This window comes from Trachemys scripta, chromosome 7 (genome assembly GCF_013100865.1).
Source record: "Trachemys scripta elegans isolate TJP31775 chromosome 7, CAS_Tse_1.0, whole genome shotgun sequence".
Taxonomy (NCBI): domain Eukaryota; kingdom Metazoa; phylum Chordata; order Testudines; family Emydidae; genus Trachemys; species Trachemys scripta.
Window position 1 is genome coordinate 107,287,810 of NC_048304.1, and position 20,969 is coordinate 107,308,778.

Genomic DNA, 20,969 nt, shown 5'->3' on the forward strand with positions numbered 1-20,969 from the left:
CAGGACCCTCTGTTGCTTTTTACTGGTTCTAACTGCTCTCTCAACCGCTTGGGCTTAAGAGCTTATATCTCCTGAGTTGGCGAGCCAAGGAAACACTGAAGTCTGCATCTATTTGTTAAGGGATGACCTACATGGAATCACTGTGGGTAGACCCAGCCCAGAGTACTCTAACCACAAGAGCTGTAGCATGGAGCATAATCCCCTTACCCACAATAGATGTAGAGCCATATATGAAGTGATAGTGGGCAGTGCTGTACTCATCTGATTGCAAGGGCCTGTCAGCAGTAACCAGGGAACAAGAGCAAGAGCCAGGATCAGAGCCCCTTGCCNGGCTACCCCTCTGATACAGTTAGAACCAGGCGCTTCTTGGCTACAACAGATGACTGAGCAGGCCTAGAACAAGGGCTTGGATAGGAATGAATATCAGAGAGACAGACAGGGTCAGTTAAGGATGGACGATACCAGGACAGGTTTGTACAGCGAGGGGAATGAGCCAGATGAGTGGGAAAGGCTTGGTATGAGGGAGTTAAAGTGGTAGTGTGGAAGGAAAATTAGTAGGCTGGAGGTTAAAGGATGAAAGTAACATGCTGAGGGGCTAGAAGTGGAGGGTAAATTGGAGATAGGGAAGAGAAAATGTTGGGAGGGTGATGGGAGAGGGGAATCCCGGAAGGTCACACTGAGCTTGACACACGTCATTTTGTTGAGATCACCTATGCAGAGGGAATGGAGAAGAAGGGTTTGAGAGAGGAGAGTAAGGCAGCAAACAGGTGGTGGGTTTTGTGAGCATTGAACTCTGGAAGGAAGGAGAAGAATGTGCTTTGTGAAGAATATGGCAGAATTGAAAGATAAGACTATGACTTTGCAACTGTAGAAACTTGCTGTCCCAGGATTTCCTATTCCCAGGCATTCAGCAGCCTGGGACCAGCAGCTGAGGCAGTAAATGAAGAGTGAGCCAGGCCTGGGACTGGTGGGAAGGACAGTGTGGTAAAAGTGTGGGACAAAAGTCCAGTGTGGAGGAGAGTCATCAGGGAACTCAGATAAACTGGAGGTCCAACATGAGTAGCCTCCACAAGTCCAAATACAGGGATTAAGGATGCTATTAACAAAGATTCCGATGATTCAGAAATGCATCTCAATTTCCAGAGCTCAAAGAAGATTACATAGACTAGCTTCATGCAGCTAATATGTTTGCCCATAACATGTTAACGTATCACTCAACACGTAATTGATTTACGATAGTAAATACTTAACATGCATAAAAGAAATGACACCAGCATCTTTATGGTGACCACAGTTATGTCTGTACCACCCCCTGTGAGAGCACTTCCACAGGTAGGATTCATTCCCTTCGCACTGCACTTTATCCAGGAGACTACTTCTGGTGTCTTGACCAAAATAGACATTTCCTGGTGCTGAAATGGCCTGTGAGCATCCTAGCTGTCTGCACACAACTTCAGCATCGTTCATGTCATAGGAATGATGACAAACTGATCCCCAGGTTTCTTTGGAATAAACACTAACATGCAGCCCTTAATTTGTAATGAAAGAGGTGCCGAGGATCAAGTAATTTTTTACATTCATCACTGACCCAGCCAGCCATGAGGTGCCAGGGCTATGAACTGCTAAGGCTAGAGGTGCTGGGGCTCGGCTCTGGCAAGCCCCAGCACAAATTAAGCCCTGCTAACACGACATTCACATCTGTTCATTCCTTTAATCAGTCACAGTTTCATTTCTTTGAAAAAACAAAGGAAAAATATTACAGGTTGGCACCTTTGTTAATTTTTTTATGTTAAGCTAGTTTATAACTGGCTGATGCAAAAATTTGTAGAACCAAGAATAAATTTAAAAGGAGTACAGTAGCCTAGCGTAAACACTCCCATACCTGAAAGCACTAGGCCATAACCACACATTGAATGAAGCCAGTGGGGTTGTATGTAATTACCCGCACCTCTGCTATATATAGTCAATCTCCAGAATACATTAGTGAAGCCCTTATACAAGACAGGGATTAAACTATCAAAAATATATATAAAAACTCTAAAAAATGAACAATGTCTCCGGGATGTTTCAATTATTCCCTAAATAATCTAAAACTCAATTATTCCCAGAATCTAAAACTTAATATTAATAGTTACTGTAACTTGACAAAATATCGTCAATTCAGTCAGTGTGAATGTTGATTTTTAAACTCGAACCCATAGGCAAGATAGTTCTATGGTTCACAACATAGGAATAAACACAAACAAAAGGAAAGCTATCTAAAACTCAGAGAATCTATTCCTTGGATTGTAAACATGGCACCAGTATGACAAACTAGTTTCATTGTATGAAGGAGTTTAATGATTGAAGGGCTTGCTCTTGCTATCCTAGACAGCAAAACTTCTAATGATGTTAAGGACTGAAGGAGCAGATCCTAAATTAGTACCAAGATCAGCTTGGTACCCAATTTGACTGGATGTCTAGTCAATCTGATTAAATGTTCTGCAGAGTTTACAGGTTGATAATTACTTAGGGGTATGCTATGGAATTTGATATTTCATTGCCTGCAAGAAATCAGTACAGAGGAACTGTTTCAGTAGACCTATTATTATTTACAGTGAGATCCCTACTTGGCAAACGGTATGTTTTACAGTAACTGCATTTTTTAGTTATCTTAATATGTTTATTGTACCATATAATTTCCTGATCCACCTACATGTAGGGGGCCATTCTTTCTTCAATGTGCACACATAGCTTAAATTAACATCAGCAGGAGCATGGCACATGTATCAGAAGTTAGATTTCTGAACTTGCTTCACTTGTGTCCAGTCTAGAGTAGATTTCAACACGGATTTTAATCACAATGAGCCAATATCCTGAAGTGCTTTCTTTGCTAGGTCACAGTTCTTTCTTTGTTAAAATGGAGAGGTTGCCTACCTTATACAGTAACTGGAATTCAAGATCAGAGGGGTAGCCGTGTTAGTCTCTTGCATCTGAAGAAGTGAGGTTCTTACCCACGAAAGCTTATGCTCCCAATACTTCTGTTAGTCTTAAAGGTGCCACAGGACCCTCTGTTGCTTTTTATGGAATTCAAGATATTTTGTCCCTAGGGGTGCTCCATGTTGATATGCACATGTGCACCTATTCACTCTTGATCAGAGATTTTTCTGCTAACAATGATTAGTCAACACTGAATTCCATTTACCATCATGCTACCTACTCACTATATTCAGTCCATCTGAAAGTTCTGCACAGTGCATAGTGTGGGAAGTTGGCGCGTAGGATTTTTCATAATAAGCATCAATGAACTTTTTATTTAAAATGTTGGGCCATATTCTGCATGAAAAACTTGTCTTCAGAGCCTTCAAGTAAAGGCTGCAGGAATTAGCCATTTGTTATTGTGGATTGTGCTTTACAGGCATATAAGCAGACAAGGTCCCAGATCAGAGGAGCCTATAATTTTATGCCCCTCCTGAAAATGTTTACACACAAGAGTAGCCCTATAGAAATCAGGGCCTAAATTAGACCATGAGCAACAAAAATGTCAGACCATAGCTGGATGTAGGGGAAAGAGAGAATACTGCCCTTGTGGGCGTGGTTTTCCTCTACTCAAAGCAGATCTATAACGTGAATGTTTTTACCTATTTTTTTTACATTTATTAGATACTAGATTATTGCACCTAAATGGGGATTAGTGGTAGAAAAGTAGCTATAAATTCACATTAATAAAATGTATGTACATGTCTACACTGTACACTAAGTCAGAGCTTGAGCATCCATACTGCATTGTAAACCTAGGTCCACAATTGATGGACTCGGGTTTCAGTGCCAATGCATCCATGCTGGACTATGCAGACCTTTTGACATGAGTCCACTCTGCAAAATGACAGGGCTTGGACCAGAGTCAAAATGGGACTCGGGCTTTCTCCCATCCTCCTAGCAGGGTCCGAGGACCCAAGTCTTGATTGCTTGCTGACCTGAATCAGACTTATTTGTGTGTGGATGGCTTAGTTGTGGAGTGCAGATTTAGCCTAAAAAGAAATAAGATGCAATTCTATCTAATGCCATGCTTTCCCTATCTAAGGTAAAAATAAACACACAGTTCATTGACAGAGTTTTAGCATTTTATTTGATGTCGGTTTTGCATCTTAATCAGAAACAAAATACACTCATACAGATTTTCATTTGTAATTACATTTATTATATTTTAAACTATTTATACTGATTGATTATGTGTTTAATTAGGTATAATAAAAACTTAATATACATCCCTATGCTAAACAACTGTTGGATTTCAAGATGTATCACTTTAATCAACTGTTTACTAAATTAACAAGGGCAGGAATTTTCATGTTACTTCTAGAGAAATACACTTACTTGTGCTAGTTAAATGCAGAGATGGCCCCAACCTGAATCCACAGAACTCAACACCCCCAATGTCCAGATCGGAGTTTCACAGCTGTCCTTTCTCTACAACTGACCTAGTCAAAACCTTCCCAAACATATTCAGACTGATCACTGTAACCAAAATACAAATACACTAAACATGTTAGGAAATCACCAAATGCTGCAAGAATCAAATAATTGTGTACCCATCTACTGCCTGCACAGTTACCCACTTTGAACATATCCATGTCCATTTGTGTGTACGAAGGCAAGATATTGCAGGTACAATTGGTGCATATGCACTTTTGTCTGCACACACAAAACTGAAGATTTATTTTCCTCAAGCCCTATTTGAGACTCTTCATTTAAAGTGCATCCAAATCAGGTTTAGTGGAACACATCTCTGCATATTAGAGCATGTTCTGTACATTTATTGTTGACCTTTGAAAGCCAAGTACTTTCCTTTTTAATTTACTATGTTATCTATTAAATCATTGTGCAAATGTTCGACATTGAATACATTCATGAAAGAATGAGGCTGAGCCACCTCATGTGATGCCTTGGGATACTCTCATAGCACTTGATACTCAGTTCTTCTCCTCAGTTTACTTCTCAAAAGGGCCCCAGTGAGAACCAAAACAACTCCTGCCAAGAGCAGAGTGGCAAGAACAAATGGGCTGTGTACGTCGTCTTTTTCCAGAAACTCTCTCTTGTGTGGATCTGTAAATGAGAGAGAGAGTTTATCTGACTTAATCTTACAGTTTTTGTCAGTACATAAATACATAGGAGGTGCTAGAGTGATAGAGCATCAAGGACACCGTTGAGATTTAAAGGTAAAAAATTCATTGCCATTAAGAATCATAATAGTCTGACCAAAAGTGTCATACTGATAAATTTAGTTTTGAAAACAAGAGCAAATTGTTTAATGTCTGTTAAAGTAAAATAGCACAAGCAAATGCAGCATATGTTAAAAATGACCGATAGACAACTCTGGAGTTTAACATCTTATGCTTAGGTGCAACACAAAACAACAGCAATGCCAATATCTCACATTGCTTTGTCAGTGTGTCTCAACCGCGACCTGGAAGACCATCAACCAGTTCTAGGGGTAAGACGATAGCTCAGTCTGTGCTCATTAGCATCATGAGGTCTCTGAGGACTATCACAAAAGTTCCAATTGTTGATGGTGTTTGTAATGTAATTACCCAGACCAAGGCCACCAATTTATTTTACACAGCCCGTTGACAAGCAATCAAATGGTAACAACTTTCAGGGGCTAGAGGTTCAGACTAAATTTGAACTAGCATCTGTGAAAGTGAAATGAAATGCCCTATTACCAATTCTGAGAGATGTTTGTTTCCCCTGTAAGCCAATATTTTGATCAAGCATTTGCTCTTATCCTACAGTAAAAGACCAGTACACCATTATTTTCTGTAATCATGAATAAGTCTGTAAACAAGTCCATTCACATTTATAACAATGATGATCACCACCATTATTAGTTGCATTACTGTAACGCCTACAGCTCCATTTAGGACTGGGTTCTCATTATGCTATGCACTATGCAAACACTCGGAAGATAAGGCCTCTGAACCAAAAAGCTAATTAATGTGAAACAAGGTGTAACAGGTGAGTAACAAACAGAAGAAAAGGAGAGAGTGAGAGACCAGGGTGAAAGCAATACAAACTGCAGTTAAGCAAATAGGTGTATCTAAGCTGAGGTGAGCTAAACTGATGTTTCTGAATAATCTGAATTTAAGTTCATCAATAAATAATAGCACAGCCAACGCTGGGTTTTTCTAGCTGTCAAAGCAGAATTGGGTCTTGAAGAGGGATTTGAAGAAGGAAAAAGTACACATTACAGATTTGTTTAGAGAAGGCATTATAAAGAAAAGCAGATGATCAGCATGTAATCATTTTATGACATAAACTGACAGTAGGGTGGAGATTTTTTTGCGGGAATAACTGATGCTTGAAAAATTTCTGGATACTTTCATAATTAACTCCTTTTCCCCATCAAATTGCGTTCACAAAGAAAAAGGCTTGTCCCTTAGCACACTCCTGTTCAGAATTCATGATAAGGAAGCAGGCAAAGAATATGACATACTGAAATGTGATACTTAAATGTGTCGTGGAAAAAGTCACCCACGCATTGATTTTAGTTCACAGACTCAAGCCTGAGGCCAGTTTATTGCAAAACATACCAACGCGTTGGGGTAGCAGTCCGAAAACTACCACACCTAGCACAGCACGCAGGCTGCCTTTATTCCATCAAATCGCAAGCATTGTACAAATAATACGTCATTTATGCGAAAATAAGAGTAGGGGTCTGTCCCTTTTTCCCGGTAGCTCCCTCATTATTTACGAGAATTGGGTGCTTATTGGGTGTGTGTGTGTGGGGGGTTTCTTGGTGGTTTCCGACCTGGGTGGTACTTAGCACCAGCTGGAGTGTTGTTCTCATCAGGGTACATATTGTTTTTTTCCGGGGTCATAAGGGTTTATTACGGGATGCCCAAAGATGATATATGATTAGCTGGTTGGCAGATAGCTGGAACTATAGGGGAAGTTGACCTTTATTAGAAGCAATTTCATCATATAGGCAGTTATTATGTTTTATAAACAAGCGGTTATCATGTTCTTACAGACAGGCAGTTATCATGTATTTCATAAACAAGCAGTTATTCTGTTGCTAAGGCCTATTGCATTGCTTCCTCCCCCTCCCTCCTCTGGTCATAGCCCATGACTGTATTTGGCAGGGGCTTGTACAGCTTAGTTTTGTTCAGGCCCTGGCCTGTACTGTTCTATGTAAAGGCTGTCTGTATAGTCAGCTTCTGTCAGAGGGCCTGAACTTGGGCCTTCGATGTTACTTTGGCTGCCAGAAAGAAGGCCACCTAGTTCTTTTCCCCCCACAATGATATTGTAAAATAATACTTAACAGATACAGCAAGAGAAAAGGCCATAAAAATAAATTACCAGATTTTTTGTCCTCCTTGGTTTCTTTTTTACGCTGGACTGGCCCCACAACAACATCTATTTTTTCCTGGTAAGGACTTGTATCCCTCTTGCGCCTCGCTAAACATCCCTGATAGCATCGAGAAGAATAATGATATGCCCTGCATACAACTATCTTGCACTGCAAGTAAATGGCAGCATGTCTGTTGAGAAACTTGAAGGCATTGAATTTGAAACGAACAATGTATCCCATTGGTGAATAGTATGAGCTGTAGGTGGAATCTCTTACACATCTGTAACAAAAAAATAAAACCAAAATAAATCAGAATTGCTCCACTAACACACATGGACGAATCAAAGTAAATATGTCTGCTTTACTGCTGCAATGCAAGCAATAAAAGCAGAAAGAAAGATACATGTATAACTTTAGGTATAACTTCTTTATAACTAAAAGTCCTTACCCATTCCTGATTAAATCATAAGTCAGGTTTGTGAAGTCATCAGAATATGGAGATGCCATGCACGTGTCTGCAAAAATCACCAGGTCGGAATCGGAACTGTAGAGAGTGGCTTGAAGGAATAAATCCTGGTTTAAGTCAACATAGTATGGGGAATTGTAAACTGGATTTGAGAAATTTGATGATTCATAAAATGAAATATTCACGTCATATCTTCCATGCTGGGTTTCACGTATGTCAATAGCACCTTTGGCAACGTACATTATTTCTACCATTGTGTCCTGGTTCATTTTGCAGGTAACATGAAACTGAAAGTTGTTTTCCCTTGTGATAATATAACCAGAAGGAGATGTTCTGATTACATTGGAATAGGTGATAGTGTTATTTTTCACCTGTGAAAATATGAGAGAATAAAATGTTTCAAAATATTGCAGTTGAAATAATTGATTTTGTAAAAAGACACTGTCAACTTGAGTTTTTTAAAAACTAGCTAATTTTTTTTAAATCTAGTTTCCCAAAGAACACTCTTTAAATAGTATGTTCTGTTTTTTTTAATTTATTTATTTATTTATTTTTGCTTCTAATTACTTAAAAATATTAGAAGAGTTTTTCTGCTTCTTTGTTGATGTTTATGGTCTTTTCAGAAAGGGACCGACTATGCCATGGAACATTGATTATACACAAATTCTGCCCAATGCAGAAAGCAAACAAATTGAAAAAAATAGATATATTCTCCCCCACCCCATTTGCGTAATCTCAGGTTTCACTTACTTGTAACATATTAGGTATACAGTTTTCCAACAGGATTTTCAAATTGATGTTGCACCTTTAATTTGGTTCTGACATAAACAGCCCACTGAAAAATTTAGTCATTAGTAAAATGCACACCTTAGTCCACTGATTAGAATCTCTTGTCAAAGCACCACTGCTTCTCTCTTGCTCAATTCCTCCTACGTTCCAGGAGAATGGGGAGTTTGCACATTTTTGGTTAATATGTATTTTGTGGTTTGGCATAACACTATTGGTGATCACCTTAACCCTCACCGGCAGGGTCTAACAAGTGACTACCTTTGAAGGCGATACAAGTGCTCTGGAACACATCGAATTTGTCACTAATCTGAAGAGCAAGAGCCATAAATTCACTTTTAAGACAAGGTGTAGCAGAGCTCCCCGAGCTAACATAAAACCTGTTCTCTGAAGGCACTTTTATAAATTCACTGAACTTTGTTTTTCTATTTATTTTATTAGAGATCAGTTCATGCTATGAAAGTCAGTTCTGGATCTGGATTTCAGACATCCCAAAGTCTATGGTAGTTCAGATATAGGAGTTTTGTTCAGTCCATTATAAAGACAGGGCCTATTGACAAAGTTTGGATTTATCTTCAGCACCCAAATTACAGGGATTTTTGTTCAGGCCACTATCTGTTTTTATATAGTAGTATTCTAGCTACTCAACGTACACTTCTGATGGTTAATTCATGTAGGTGCTTTATCAAAATGACATAAGAAAAGAAACATTGTACTATTAGTTTTGCTCAACTTCTGTATTAGCACCTGCTGCTCAATTAATGTCCCTTCTACAATAGTGTGTAAACTACGTACTAGATGAATTACATTTGCACACCTTAGTGGTCCATGGCCAGGATGTACACATTTAGTCAAAGTGTTCTTTACGTGTTTTGATTTTAGAATGAATTTGTTGCTCGTGAAAGGTGCCAACTGACAGTCCTGGAGTCTAAGCTACTCTGTTTATCCACAGAATGATAGCTGATTTCCCCCAATCCTCTACAGTGAGGTCTCAACCCTGACACAGAAGGGCCACTTTTAGGGATGAGGTAGATTTCTCCCCCTTTGTCTCCTTTTGACAGATTTTGGCCACATCTGAAACAGAACCAAAGAAGCAGTCCTTTCTGGTTGTACATCTTCCCAGGACTTGTAAAAGAAAGAGTTAGGGTTTAGGGATTCAAATATTACCCTCTCCCCTAAAATTCAAGGGGATTTTGTCCACTGTCTACCTGTGACAGAGTGCTAGGCTTTGTCTACACTGCACTTTCGTTGATAAAACTTTTGTCATTCAGGGATGTGAATCCCCCGCCCCCGAATGACAAACGTTTTACTGACGAAAAGCACTAGTGTGGACAGTGCTTTGTCAGCGGGAGAGCTCTCCTGCCAACAAAGCTACTGCCTCTTGTTGGGGGTGGATTTATTTTGTCGGCGGGAGAGCTCTCTCTTGCCGATAAAGAGCGGCTACACTGTGCACCTTTTAGTGGCATGGCTGTAGTGGCACAGCTGTGTCACTAAAAGGTGCGTAGTATAGACATAGCTCTAGCTGTAGCACCATGGTCTTGTAGGTAATTGCCTAACAAAGAAGATTATGGGCTAAATTGGAGGCAATTTACCTATTATGGTGGAAATTGACACTTGGGGGCAATGATTGGGCTATCTGGGTAATTAGCTCGATAAGGGATGATACATAATTGGCAGGAACAGGAAGTGGGGAGCTCAGAGAGTGAGCTGGATGAGGTAGAGAAAGCTGGATGGAAGACTCTTCCTGACACATGCTTATACTATGTTCTGCAGTGCTGTGAATCTAAAGATACACATTGTATGTATAGCATGAATAAAAGACCATGCAAACAGGCCAGGCAATGCAAGGTAGCTGAGCGCACACCCTATGACACTACCAGATGGAGTTTTTCCAGACACCTCTGACTTGGGCAACATTCACAAATGTGACCAAGAGGTCAAAGGCTCTTCACCCATCCATGCTACCAACACCTTGAGTCATCCTGACAAATATGAAGTGACCGGGTTCTGTGTTTATTGTAATTTCCCCTCAGGATCTTCTTTTTCTAAAGTCAGGGCTCCTAATTGTCAGTCAGGTGGTTAGACAAACTCATGCACAACAAATATACTAATCACCTCAAACATAGGATGAGCATTTTTAAACAAATATTTCTGTATCTAAATTATGGCCTTTTAAAGTGAATGGTTTGACTGATCATTTTTGTTCAAAACTAATTTAAATTGCTTTGTTCAACTAAAGGTGTGTTCACATGCAAAAGTGACATATGAATAAAAAGTACATTTCTCACCTGTCTTATTGTACCACATCCATTAAAAGGTATGTTGAATATAACAAAGGTTTCCGTGATCTGTTGTGGCCCACAGGATGAGTCATTCAGATAAACATCCCAAGCATTGTAGCCCAATGACTGCAGATAGGTTCTGTTAATGACTGCACGCATATATTGTCCAGAACATGACAGTGCTAAATGATGAGACGGAAGGAAAGGTTCATATTAATTTTAGATATGTATCCAAACATTACTATAATTAAAAATCAACTGGTTCCTGACTTAAAACCTCTGGGCAAGCTCAAAAGCTTGTCTTTTGCCAGCAGAAATTGATCCAATAAAAGATATTACCTTACCCACCTTGTCTCTCTAATATCCTGGAACCAACTTAGCTAGAACACTGCAAGATATTAAATTTAGCCTGATCCAATGTCAGGCTGATCTAAATGAATGGGCGTTTTTCCATTGACTTCACTGGCTTGATCAGGTCCTTATTGTTACCTTACTAATAGGAACATTGCTATATTTAAGGCGAGCTTACCTGTATCATTGTTCTTTTCTGGAAACGAATCATAGTAAGCACTGAATCCACTTCTTGTATAACTAAAGTCACTTGAAAACAGAACAGTCATTGTATTTGAAGATGATGTAAATGTATAATTTGAACCATCACAAATCCTCCCAAGTAAAGGAGATGTATTCAGAGGACCATCATAGACTTCAACAAAGTCATAAGCACAATTATATGAAGCTTCTAGCCTGTGGAGATAAAGTTATTTTGTGTTATTCTAAAGCAGTATCAGAGTTAGAAAATAGTTTTCAAAATGAGTGAAATGAGGTTGGAATGAACTGATTCCTGTAGACTTCAGAGGAACCTAGTACTAAATGAATATATAACAGCGTGAACACTTACGCCTTTGTTGATAAGATAAGCTAACAGCAATATTTGGGCTAGAAAATGATTTGGTGAACTAATGCAAATCTATGGCAAAATTCTCCTCCCAGATCTGCCAGTTAGAGCTCTGTTGCATATTCTGCACAGTTTCTGCACAGAATGATATGCAATGGAGACAAACAGTGAGATCTGGAGAGGAACGTTTGACATAAGTCAAAGGGGTGTGTATATATTCTTTTTTCTTTTAAAAATGTGTTTTTAAATGTGATTGCATTGTTTGTAGAAGGTGTTGTACTGACAGCCACAGAGTCTGAAGACTCACTTACAGAACAGGGACTATAAAGATCAAGCAGTAGACAATCAAGCTTATTCACAAACTATTGCTTTGTTATATAGGACTGGCATTTTCTTTCAGAAAATGCTTTCTCTAACATAGATCAAGTTTGGATTCAACCACAAAACCATGTCACCTCGATGCTACAGTAGCTAACATTTATTTATTCTTCCAAAAATACCCATACAACTTGTCGGACTATACAATGCTCATAGCATATTAGCCGAGTTAAAGATAGTAAAAACATTGAATCTGTGCTTGGCTAACATTAAAAAAGATTTTTAAAGAAAAACAAAACTATGCTTCCCCCTGCCCTGTGAGCTATTCAAACCCTTTGATGACTCCAAAAATCTCCCCACTTGCTTTAGCCTGACTTCTTTCACCATCAAGCGGTCATGCCAAAAAAAAAGGTTCTTCCAGACCAGGAAAGTTGGCTAACATTTCCCATTCAGTGCTGCTCCACAAATGAGACATATGGCTTGACCACAGAGGCCCAGAACTGTCAAGGTACTTAAATAAGTGTTTAATTTTAAGCACCAGAGTAGTCCCATAGACTAGTATGTGCTTAAATGCTTTGCTTGATAGGATCCAGAGAGAGGTAGGTTGCCTCTGCAGCATTTCCAGTGCCAGCTATCGAAGGAGAAAAAGGACCAAACGAGACTCTTGCATGGTAGTAAGTTGGTCAGCTACTAGATTGCCAGATCAGACCTTCTACTGTATTTGGTTGATTGGAGACTTTAATAATTAAATAAAATAAAATTCAGAAGAAACATAAGCAATGGAACACCTTTCAAAACTCAAAATCAAATAGTTTAAAGAGGTCAGTAAGATTATAAGGCTCTTCTATGCAAGATCAAAATCTTTAAAAAAAAAAAAAAGCCAAACAAATATGGAAAGAGGAAGTCATCACTTTATATCAAATTCTCTGAAGGCTAAATTGCAGTTCAATACCTAATATTTTACTTACTCAAGATGCTTAAAGATGAGTCTGATATAATAATTGTTCTTGACTCCTATTCTCCAGATACATTTTACATTCACTGGATAGTTTCCAGGAAAGAATGGACTAGAGAATGATCCAGAAGCTGTGGAAAGGTAGCCACCACACGAGCCATTTATTGCTAAGAGGAACAAAAACCAGTATATTTTAGAATTCCTTTTGGTTTTATTTCCAGTGAAGATATTTAATCTGTTTATTCAGAAGAGGCCTCAATACAACTGCTGGGGAAAGAGAAAGTGGTGGCCATACATGCCTTGGCACAAGTTGCAGAAGCCTAAGGGCCACTTAAACTTCCACCAGCTTGTAATGACCCCTAGGAGCCATTATGTGGGTGAGGATCACCAGAGCACAGTGTACTCTGGCCTTGCCTCTTCTAGCCTCTCCCATCACACCCTCTACACCAGAGCCAGGAGTGAGTGGAGTAGAGTGTTATGGTGGTTTTGTGCTAGCCAGGTGTTACTGGGCCAGGGAAATCCCTAGCTGCCCCCTTCAGGCAGTTTGCTTGAAGCTTGGCCCTGCGCCAGATGCACCACCCCCCCTAAATGAGGGGTGAGGTTCTGGACCATACATTAATTCTGCACTCCTCAACATCTGTTTCTGCATGATCACAGGAATACATAAAATAAATCTGATTATGCACAGCACCTCCACATAAATGAAAATGCACTTCGTACAAGCAAGATTGCCCATCAATAGTTTAAATCTCTCAGAGCACATTTCAACTAAGGGTTGCATGCTTATACTCCAAAAAGGTATATACACAAGGTCAATAAGAGGTACATACACAAGAAGGTTCAGGAAAGTTTGCTTTAAAAGAATCTACCTAATCAGGCTCTGCTTCTCTTTACTAAGCTGACACCAAGTGTGTTCCTGGCTCCTTCCTCGTGGACCTCTAGTAGTGCCCTCCTTAAACCTTCACATACAGAAATCCACTCTACACTGCTGTCATTTCCTCTACTGGTTTCCCTTACACTTTTATACATCTCTCATAGAGTCCCTTTGTCTCTCAGCTGGGCCCCAGATGATTCCATTTTGCATTTAATGGGCTTGGGCTCACAGCTCAGTTTGAAGCACATCAGCCTCCAGAGCTTGTTATAATTAACACAGTGTAGGCAACCTGGAGCCTAATACAGAGGGAGCGGAATGCCACAGTAGATGTCAAAATGCAAATAGAGTAGTCATGTAAAGAAAAGGAAGCTCTCATCTAGGAGTCTCCCTAACAGAGCTAAGTGTGTTGGAGAGTTGGGATATGCAACTGGTGGCAGCTCAAAAGATTCTGAGACACAGTTAAAGTTTGGATGCTTAACACAGACTTCAGAAAAAACAACAGTAAAGCCAATATAAGACCAGACTTACAATTTATAGTGGTTGGTGGAGTACTTGGAAGAGCTGTATCCACAAAACAAAAAGAAGCAAAATTAGCAACCCTCTTTGTTAAATAAAACTGTAAACTACTCTCTGAGCATAGTTCATGAGCACGATCACCAAACTGAAGCTAATTTGAATCCAGATACAAAACACCACCACCACCCCATTCCTTGGCCTCTCTTTAGTTAGCACACCAGCCTCCAGAGCTTGTTATAATTAACACAGTGTAGGCAACCTGGAGCCTAATACAGAGGGAGCGGAATGCCACAGTAGATGTCAAAATGCAAGTAGAGTAGTCATGTAAAGAAAAGGAAGCTCTCATCTAGGAGTCTCCCTAACAGAGCTAAGTGTGTTGGGGAGATGGGGTATGCAACTGGTGGCAGCTCAAAAGATTCTGAGACACAGTTAAAGTTTGGATGCTTAACACAGACTTCAGAAAAAACAACAGTAAAGCCAATATAAGACCAGACTTACAATTTATAGTGATTGGTGGAGTACTTGGAAGAGCTGTATCCACAAAACAAAAAGAAGCAAAATTAGCAACCATCTTTGATAAATAAAACTGTAAACTACTCTCTTAGCATAGTTTCTGAGCATGATCTCCAAACCAAAGCCATTTTGAATCCAGATACAAAAAAACACCACCACCCCCTTCCTTGGCCTTTCTCTTTAGTTAATACACACTAATATTTTGGTATAATATAGGCTCTTTCCTTGAGCATGAGTGAAAATGTGAGAATTTCCATTTGTGATTTCAAAAATGAAATAAAATCCCACAAAAACAAACAGATGTGATTCCAGGCCAGATTCCTATCACATATAAAGGAACCTCACTTTCAGAATGTGAGGTGCATGGAAGTACAACAACATAGCATTTCCTCTCCACCTCTCTCTCATCCAAAAATTTCAATCGGTGCAGCTGTAGAAGATGCTTAAATGTAAAAAGTAAACAGTAAAATTTGATACAAACTTCAGTATTAGCAATAATCTATACAATCCTCACTGAGAAAAATGGACAACAGTCCTAACTTTATGGAAATCAAACTAACAAGATCACACTGGAGGGAAATAGGTTCTGACACAGCTAGAAAGTGGACCTAGAATTGAATAAGAAAGTAATGGTGTCCCTGTTTAGTGGATTTACTCCTCAACTTTGGGCCTACAAATAAGTGACCACAGCCTTTGATAGACATGACACCCCTAATGGTTCTAGAGAAATGTAACTAGGTTTTCAGAAATGATTTGGAAAACATACAAAATTAAGTGGAGAATGCAATTCTTCCTATAGGTTTTTCTCACCCTCTTATATTCCCGCTGTTGAATTCAATACTTTTCTATCAAATCGTCCAGGATAGATTTGTTTAGACTTTTTAAAAAGGGTGTGTGTATAAAATACAAACAATTAATATAAAATGAATATATTGCACTTTAGTTCAATACAAGATCTCCTAAGTGTCCTTAATCTTCAGGATCTTAACAGACTTGTCTAATAGCAAAGTGATCTGATGCGACAGTGACAGGATGTGGAGAGGATTCTTTCCCTGACTCAGTTTTCTATGCTGACCCTAGCTTTTGAGACAGTTGAGGGATGAACATTGGCAGCTGTCTTAACAAGGATTTTTACTCAAATGTATCCTTTTTATTAGAAAAATCCAAGGACTGTGGTCTCAAATTAACATAAAATGTTAACCACCAATAAAATGCAGACCAAAGATAATGGTTATTAAATAAAAAGAATCAAGCTTTAATCACACATTCCAATTCAAATTAATAGATTAATAGTAAACATGTAAATCTTAGTCTTACCTGGGAAAATTGAGTTATAATAAGCAGAAAACCCATATCCTGAGTTATAAGAGTCTCTGTGTAATAGAACTGTCAGTGTGTTTGAAGATGATACATAGCTGAGATTTGACCCATTACAGATTTTCCCAAGTAAGGGGGATGCATACAGGGGTCCATCATAGATTTCAATAAATTCCTGAAAGCAGTTCAAACTGTGGAAGTAAGTTAACAACATATGTTTTATAAACCGGGTAATATAGTCACATTATTTATACCTCCATGTCATTCATTAGTCCTTTCAATGATGCCAGGTGAGGGATTGCACAGATCCTTATATTCCAAAAATCTAGGAATTCTGTCCCCAATCTCCCACATATCACTTTACAAAGGGATTTATTTGATCTAGAAATGTAATTCTTCCACCTCAATCCCACAAAAGGCAGCCCCATGAAAAGTTACTTATTTGCTAAAATGTAGGCACTGGAGCTGCTCTTCCCTTCAATGGATCCGCCGTTCTTCCTGTCCTCTTTGAGGAGGAGGAAGAGGAGCAGCCTATCTGCTCCAACTACTGCACATTGCGTTCAGACCCTAACTGTACTTTGTTCTCCACTGAATCCAATGTTCAGTAACTGAGGACCTTTTGCATTTCTCAGCCAATTAGCTAGTTTTCCAAAATAGCTCACCCAGCTCTACACACAGCCTGCCAATGAACTCCAAGCTCCTCGAGGATGACTACAGTAAGAGACCAAGTCTAAAGAAGGGGCAGAGGGCAGCACTCTAATTTTGCTATCTGGCACTGCCCATCTCATTGTGAAAGGACTTTTTAGCATGGGAATAAGCTTTTCCAACCCAAACAATCTTTCTGCCTCTAGGAGTGTGAGAATATTCCTCTCTTGACCACAACAAAAAAGACTACCAGCCCGTACCGTCTCCTCTGAGTGCAACAAAGATGGACCCAAGGCAGTTGCTGTCTTGGAAATTTCCAGCAATTCCAAGATACTAGATTTATGAATAAAATAAGTTTCTCGGAAGGCTAGGATGCCGGTAATTCCTCATACTTACCTAACATAAAAGAAGACAAGTGCTATGCGATTGTATTCTATTTGTATTTGCCAGACACACTGTGTGATGAGACCGTTTCCAGGGTAATACGGGCTAGAAAGTGACCCAGATGGATTTGAGAGGAAGCCACCACACTGATCTCCTATTGGAGAACATAAAACGAGAAGATGTAAAACTAAGATGATTTCAATTTTGTTTTAAAGTTCTGAATCTCTTTTCCACAGGTGAGCCCAAAAGAAAACCCAGACCCAAACACCCCATCATCTGTTGAAATCTGTCAGTCAATTTCATTTAACAATTTGTCCAGATTATAATTTGGATCTATGTATTTCTGAACACTGGGACAAAAATCCAGTTCTTCCAGGTTTGTCTGGGCTGGAAACACTGCAAATAAATAAATAAATAAATAAACAAACAAACTCCTTCTCTTTTGGTACTTTGGTATTTCATCTTTGACACTCACACAAACCCAAAAAAGTACAGAGACATAAGCTATTTGTATTCTTGCAGTTTGAGAGACAAAAGAAAGTCAGTTCCCTTTTTGCCCATTTTGCAAAGGATTGAAGAAAGATACCATCGGCCAAATCCTGAGCATTCCCTGCTCCTTTTGAGGGTTTATAATGGCACTGCAGATGCTCAGTGCCTGCCCGGGGCACTCAAGATTTGTCCCTCTATTTAAAAGCCAAGGATATGTGACTTACCATATGTAGTACTCTGTCCCTGTGTTGTATTTCCTGGTGGAGCTGTTCATGTAAAAAGGTTAATATTAATAGTCAAGTAAAACTGTTCCCTTCTATGACAATTCCTGATTGATTTTAGCAAAATGGTGGCTTTAGCTGCAGTGTGTCAGGCACATAATTACATCACTTACTAAAAAAGGAAGCAAGATAAAGATAAAGTGGCCAGACTGGCACAGAAATTAGCATTTAGTACAACTAAATCTGACCCGAGATGTAATATTTGCAGAAACTATATGAATAGGTAGGAAAAGTTAAATATAGCAGGTTTTATTGAATAAAAATACCATTAGATTTTATTCATTTCTATAGAGAGTTTTCGGTGATCCAAGAGAAATGGCAGGAAGTTGGAAACAATTAATTGATTTAAGATTCACTCTTGCACTCACAGGGAAAAGGAAATAGGGTCTGGATTTAAGGGCTATAGCCTCTTTTTTAGGTACACAAATTCAAAGGGAAATAATGATAGGGAGGAGATAAATCCCTAGGGCAAAATTAAATGATGCCCTAAATTTACGAAAGAAAAAGAGTCTGAACAGAGATATAACCATGAAATCCCAGAAGCGTCAATAGCATGGCATAGTTACAATAGTACATATTTGTAAAATGAAAAATGTTTTACCTGTGGTCCCCAGTGAAGGAGTCATAGAAAGCTCTTAAATATAAAAAGTAAACAGTAAAATTTGATACAATCTTCAGTATTAGCAATAATTTATACAGTCCTTAAGAACCTTTTAAGAAATTTGTGCACTTCAATAGTGTACAAACAAGTATGGCTTTGAAGTCAAGCCAGTGAGGAAAAAAATCAATCCTTCCTGAGAAAAATGGACAACAGTCCTAATTTTATGGAAATCAAACTAACAAGTTCACACTGGAGGGAAATAGGTTCTGACACAGCTAGAAAGTGGAGCTAGAATTGAATAGGAAAGCAATGGTGTCCCCGTTCAGTTGATTTACTCCCCAACTTTGGACCGGCATATAAGTCACCATAGAATTTGATAGGAATGACATCCCTTATTTTTCTATAGAAATGTAACTGGGTCTTCAGAAATGATTCGGAAAACATACAGAATTTAGTAGAGAATGCAATTCTTCCTATAGGTTTTTCTCACCCTCTTATACTCCTGCTGTTGAATTCAATACTTTTCTATCAAATTCTCCAGGATAGATTTGTTTAGCCTTTTTAAAAAGGATGTGTGTATAAAATAAAAACAATTAATATAAAATGCATAGCTTGCAATCTAATTCAATACAAGATTTCCTAAGTGTCCTTAATCTTCAAGATCTTAATAGACTTATCTAATAGCAAAGCCAACAGATGCGATTAGTGACAGGATTTGGAGAGGATTCTTTTGCCGACCCTCGATTTTGAGACACAGTTGGGAGATGAACATTGGCAGCTGTCTTAAGAAGGATTTTTACCAAAAATGTATCCTTTTTATTAGACAGATCCAAGGACTGTGATCCCAAATAGTACTATGCAATAATATTCTATTTGTATTTCCCAGACACATTGTGTGATGAGACCGTTTCCAGGGTAATATGGGCTAGAAAGTGACCCAGATGGATTTGAGAGGAAGCCACCACACTGATCTCCTGTTGGAGAACCTAATACTGCAAATAAATATCATCTGTCTGATGGGATTAATTGCACCCTCAGCAAGTTCACAAGTGACACTAAGCTGTGGGGAGAAGTAGATATTAAGGAGCATAGGGATAGGGTCCAGAATGACCTAGACAAATTGGAGGATTGGGCCAAAATAAATCTGATGAGGTTCAACAAGGACAATTGCAGAGTCCTCCACTTAGGAAGGAAGAATCCCATGCACCGCTACAGGCTGGGGATCGACTGGCTAAGCAGCAGTTCTGCAGAAAAGGACCCGGGGATTACAGTGGATGAGAAGCTGGATATGAGTCAGCAGTGTGCCTTTGTTGACAAGAAGGCCAATGGCATATTGGGCTGTGTTAGTAGGAGCATTGCCAGCAGATCGAGGGAAGTGATTATTCCCCTCTATTCAGCACTGGTGAGACCACACCTGGAATATTGCATCCAGTTTTGGGTCCCACAGTACAGAAAGGATGTGGATAAATTGGAGCGAGTCCAGTGTAGGGTAACGAAAATGTTCAGGGGGTTAGGGCACAGGACTTATGAGGAGAGGCTNGGCAATGAAAATGACTGGGGGGCTGGGGCACATGACTTATGAGGAGAGGCTGAGGGAACTGGAGTTATTTAGTCTGCAGAAGAGAAGAGTGAGGGGGGATTTGATAGCAGCCTTCAGCTACCTGAAGGGGGTGCAAAGAAGATGGAGCAAGGCTGTTCTCAGTGGTGGCAGATGACAGAACAAGAAGCAATGGTCTCAAGTTGCAGTGGAGGAGGTCTAGGTTGGATATTAGGAAACACAATTTCACTAGGAGGGTGGTGAAGCACTGGAATGGGTTACCTAGGGAGGTGGTGGAATCTCCATCCTTAATGGTTTTTAAGGCCTGGCTTGACAATGCCTTGGCTGGGATGATTTAGTTGATGTTGGTCCTGCTCTGAGCAGGGGATTGGACTAGATGACCTTCTGAGGTCTCTTCCAACCCTAATCTTCTATGATTCTATGATTCTCTTTTGGTACTTCGGTATTTCATCTTTGACACTCACCGAAACCCCAAAAAAGTACAGAGACATAATCCATATGTGTTCCTGGTCTTACATTAACTGAACTTTTTTTTGTACCTCAGAGTTTCATTTGCAGTTTGAGAGACAAAAGAGAGACAGTTCCCTGTTATTCTGAGCTGGCTTGCCCATTTTTCAAAGTATTAATGAAAGATAATGTTGGCCAAATCCTGAGCATTCCCTGCTCCTTTTCAGGGTTTATGGTGGGCACTGCAGAAGCTCAGTTGCTGTCCAGGGCACCCAAGATTTGTCCCTCTTTTAAAAAACCAAGGATATG

The 20,969-nt window shown here is 39.4% G+C and overlaps 1 protein-coding gene across 1 annotated transcript in view; it reads right to left on the reverse strand.

Annotated features, from left to right (window-relative positions):
• Positions 1-4,185: 4,185 nt before the first annotated feature.
• Positions 4,186-20,969, reverse strand: part of LOC117880583 (deleted in malignant brain tumors 1 protein-like) — a 32,046-nt gene continuing 15,262 nt past the window's right edge. The window contains exons 2-13 of the mRNA XM_034776866.1: positions 18,656-18,688; positions 17,998-18,039; positions 17,297-17,438; positions 16,256-16,446; positions 14,924-14,956; positions 14,438-14,470; positions 13,049-13,202; positions 11,394-11,611; positions 10,871-11,046; positions 7,779-8,167; positions 7,339-7,610; positions 4,186-5,085 (exon numbers count right to left, since the gene is read on the reverse strand). Coding sequence (XP_034632757.1) covers positions 4,937-5,085; positions 7,339-7,610; positions 7,779-8,167; positions 10,871-11,046; positions 11,394-11,611; positions 13,049-13,202; positions 14,438-14,470; positions 14,924-14,956; positions 16,256-16,446; positions 17,297-17,438; positions 17,998-18,039; positions 18,656-18,688 — 1,832 coding nt within the window. The 3' untranslated portion in view covers positions 4,186-4,936. The remainder of the gene's footprint in view (positions 5,086-7,338; positions 7,611-7,778; positions 8,168-10,870; positions 11,047-11,393; positions 11,612-13,048; positions 13,203-14,437; positions 14,471-14,923; positions 14,957-16,255; positions 16,447-17,296; positions 17,439-17,997; positions 18,040-18,655; positions 18,689-20,969) is intronic.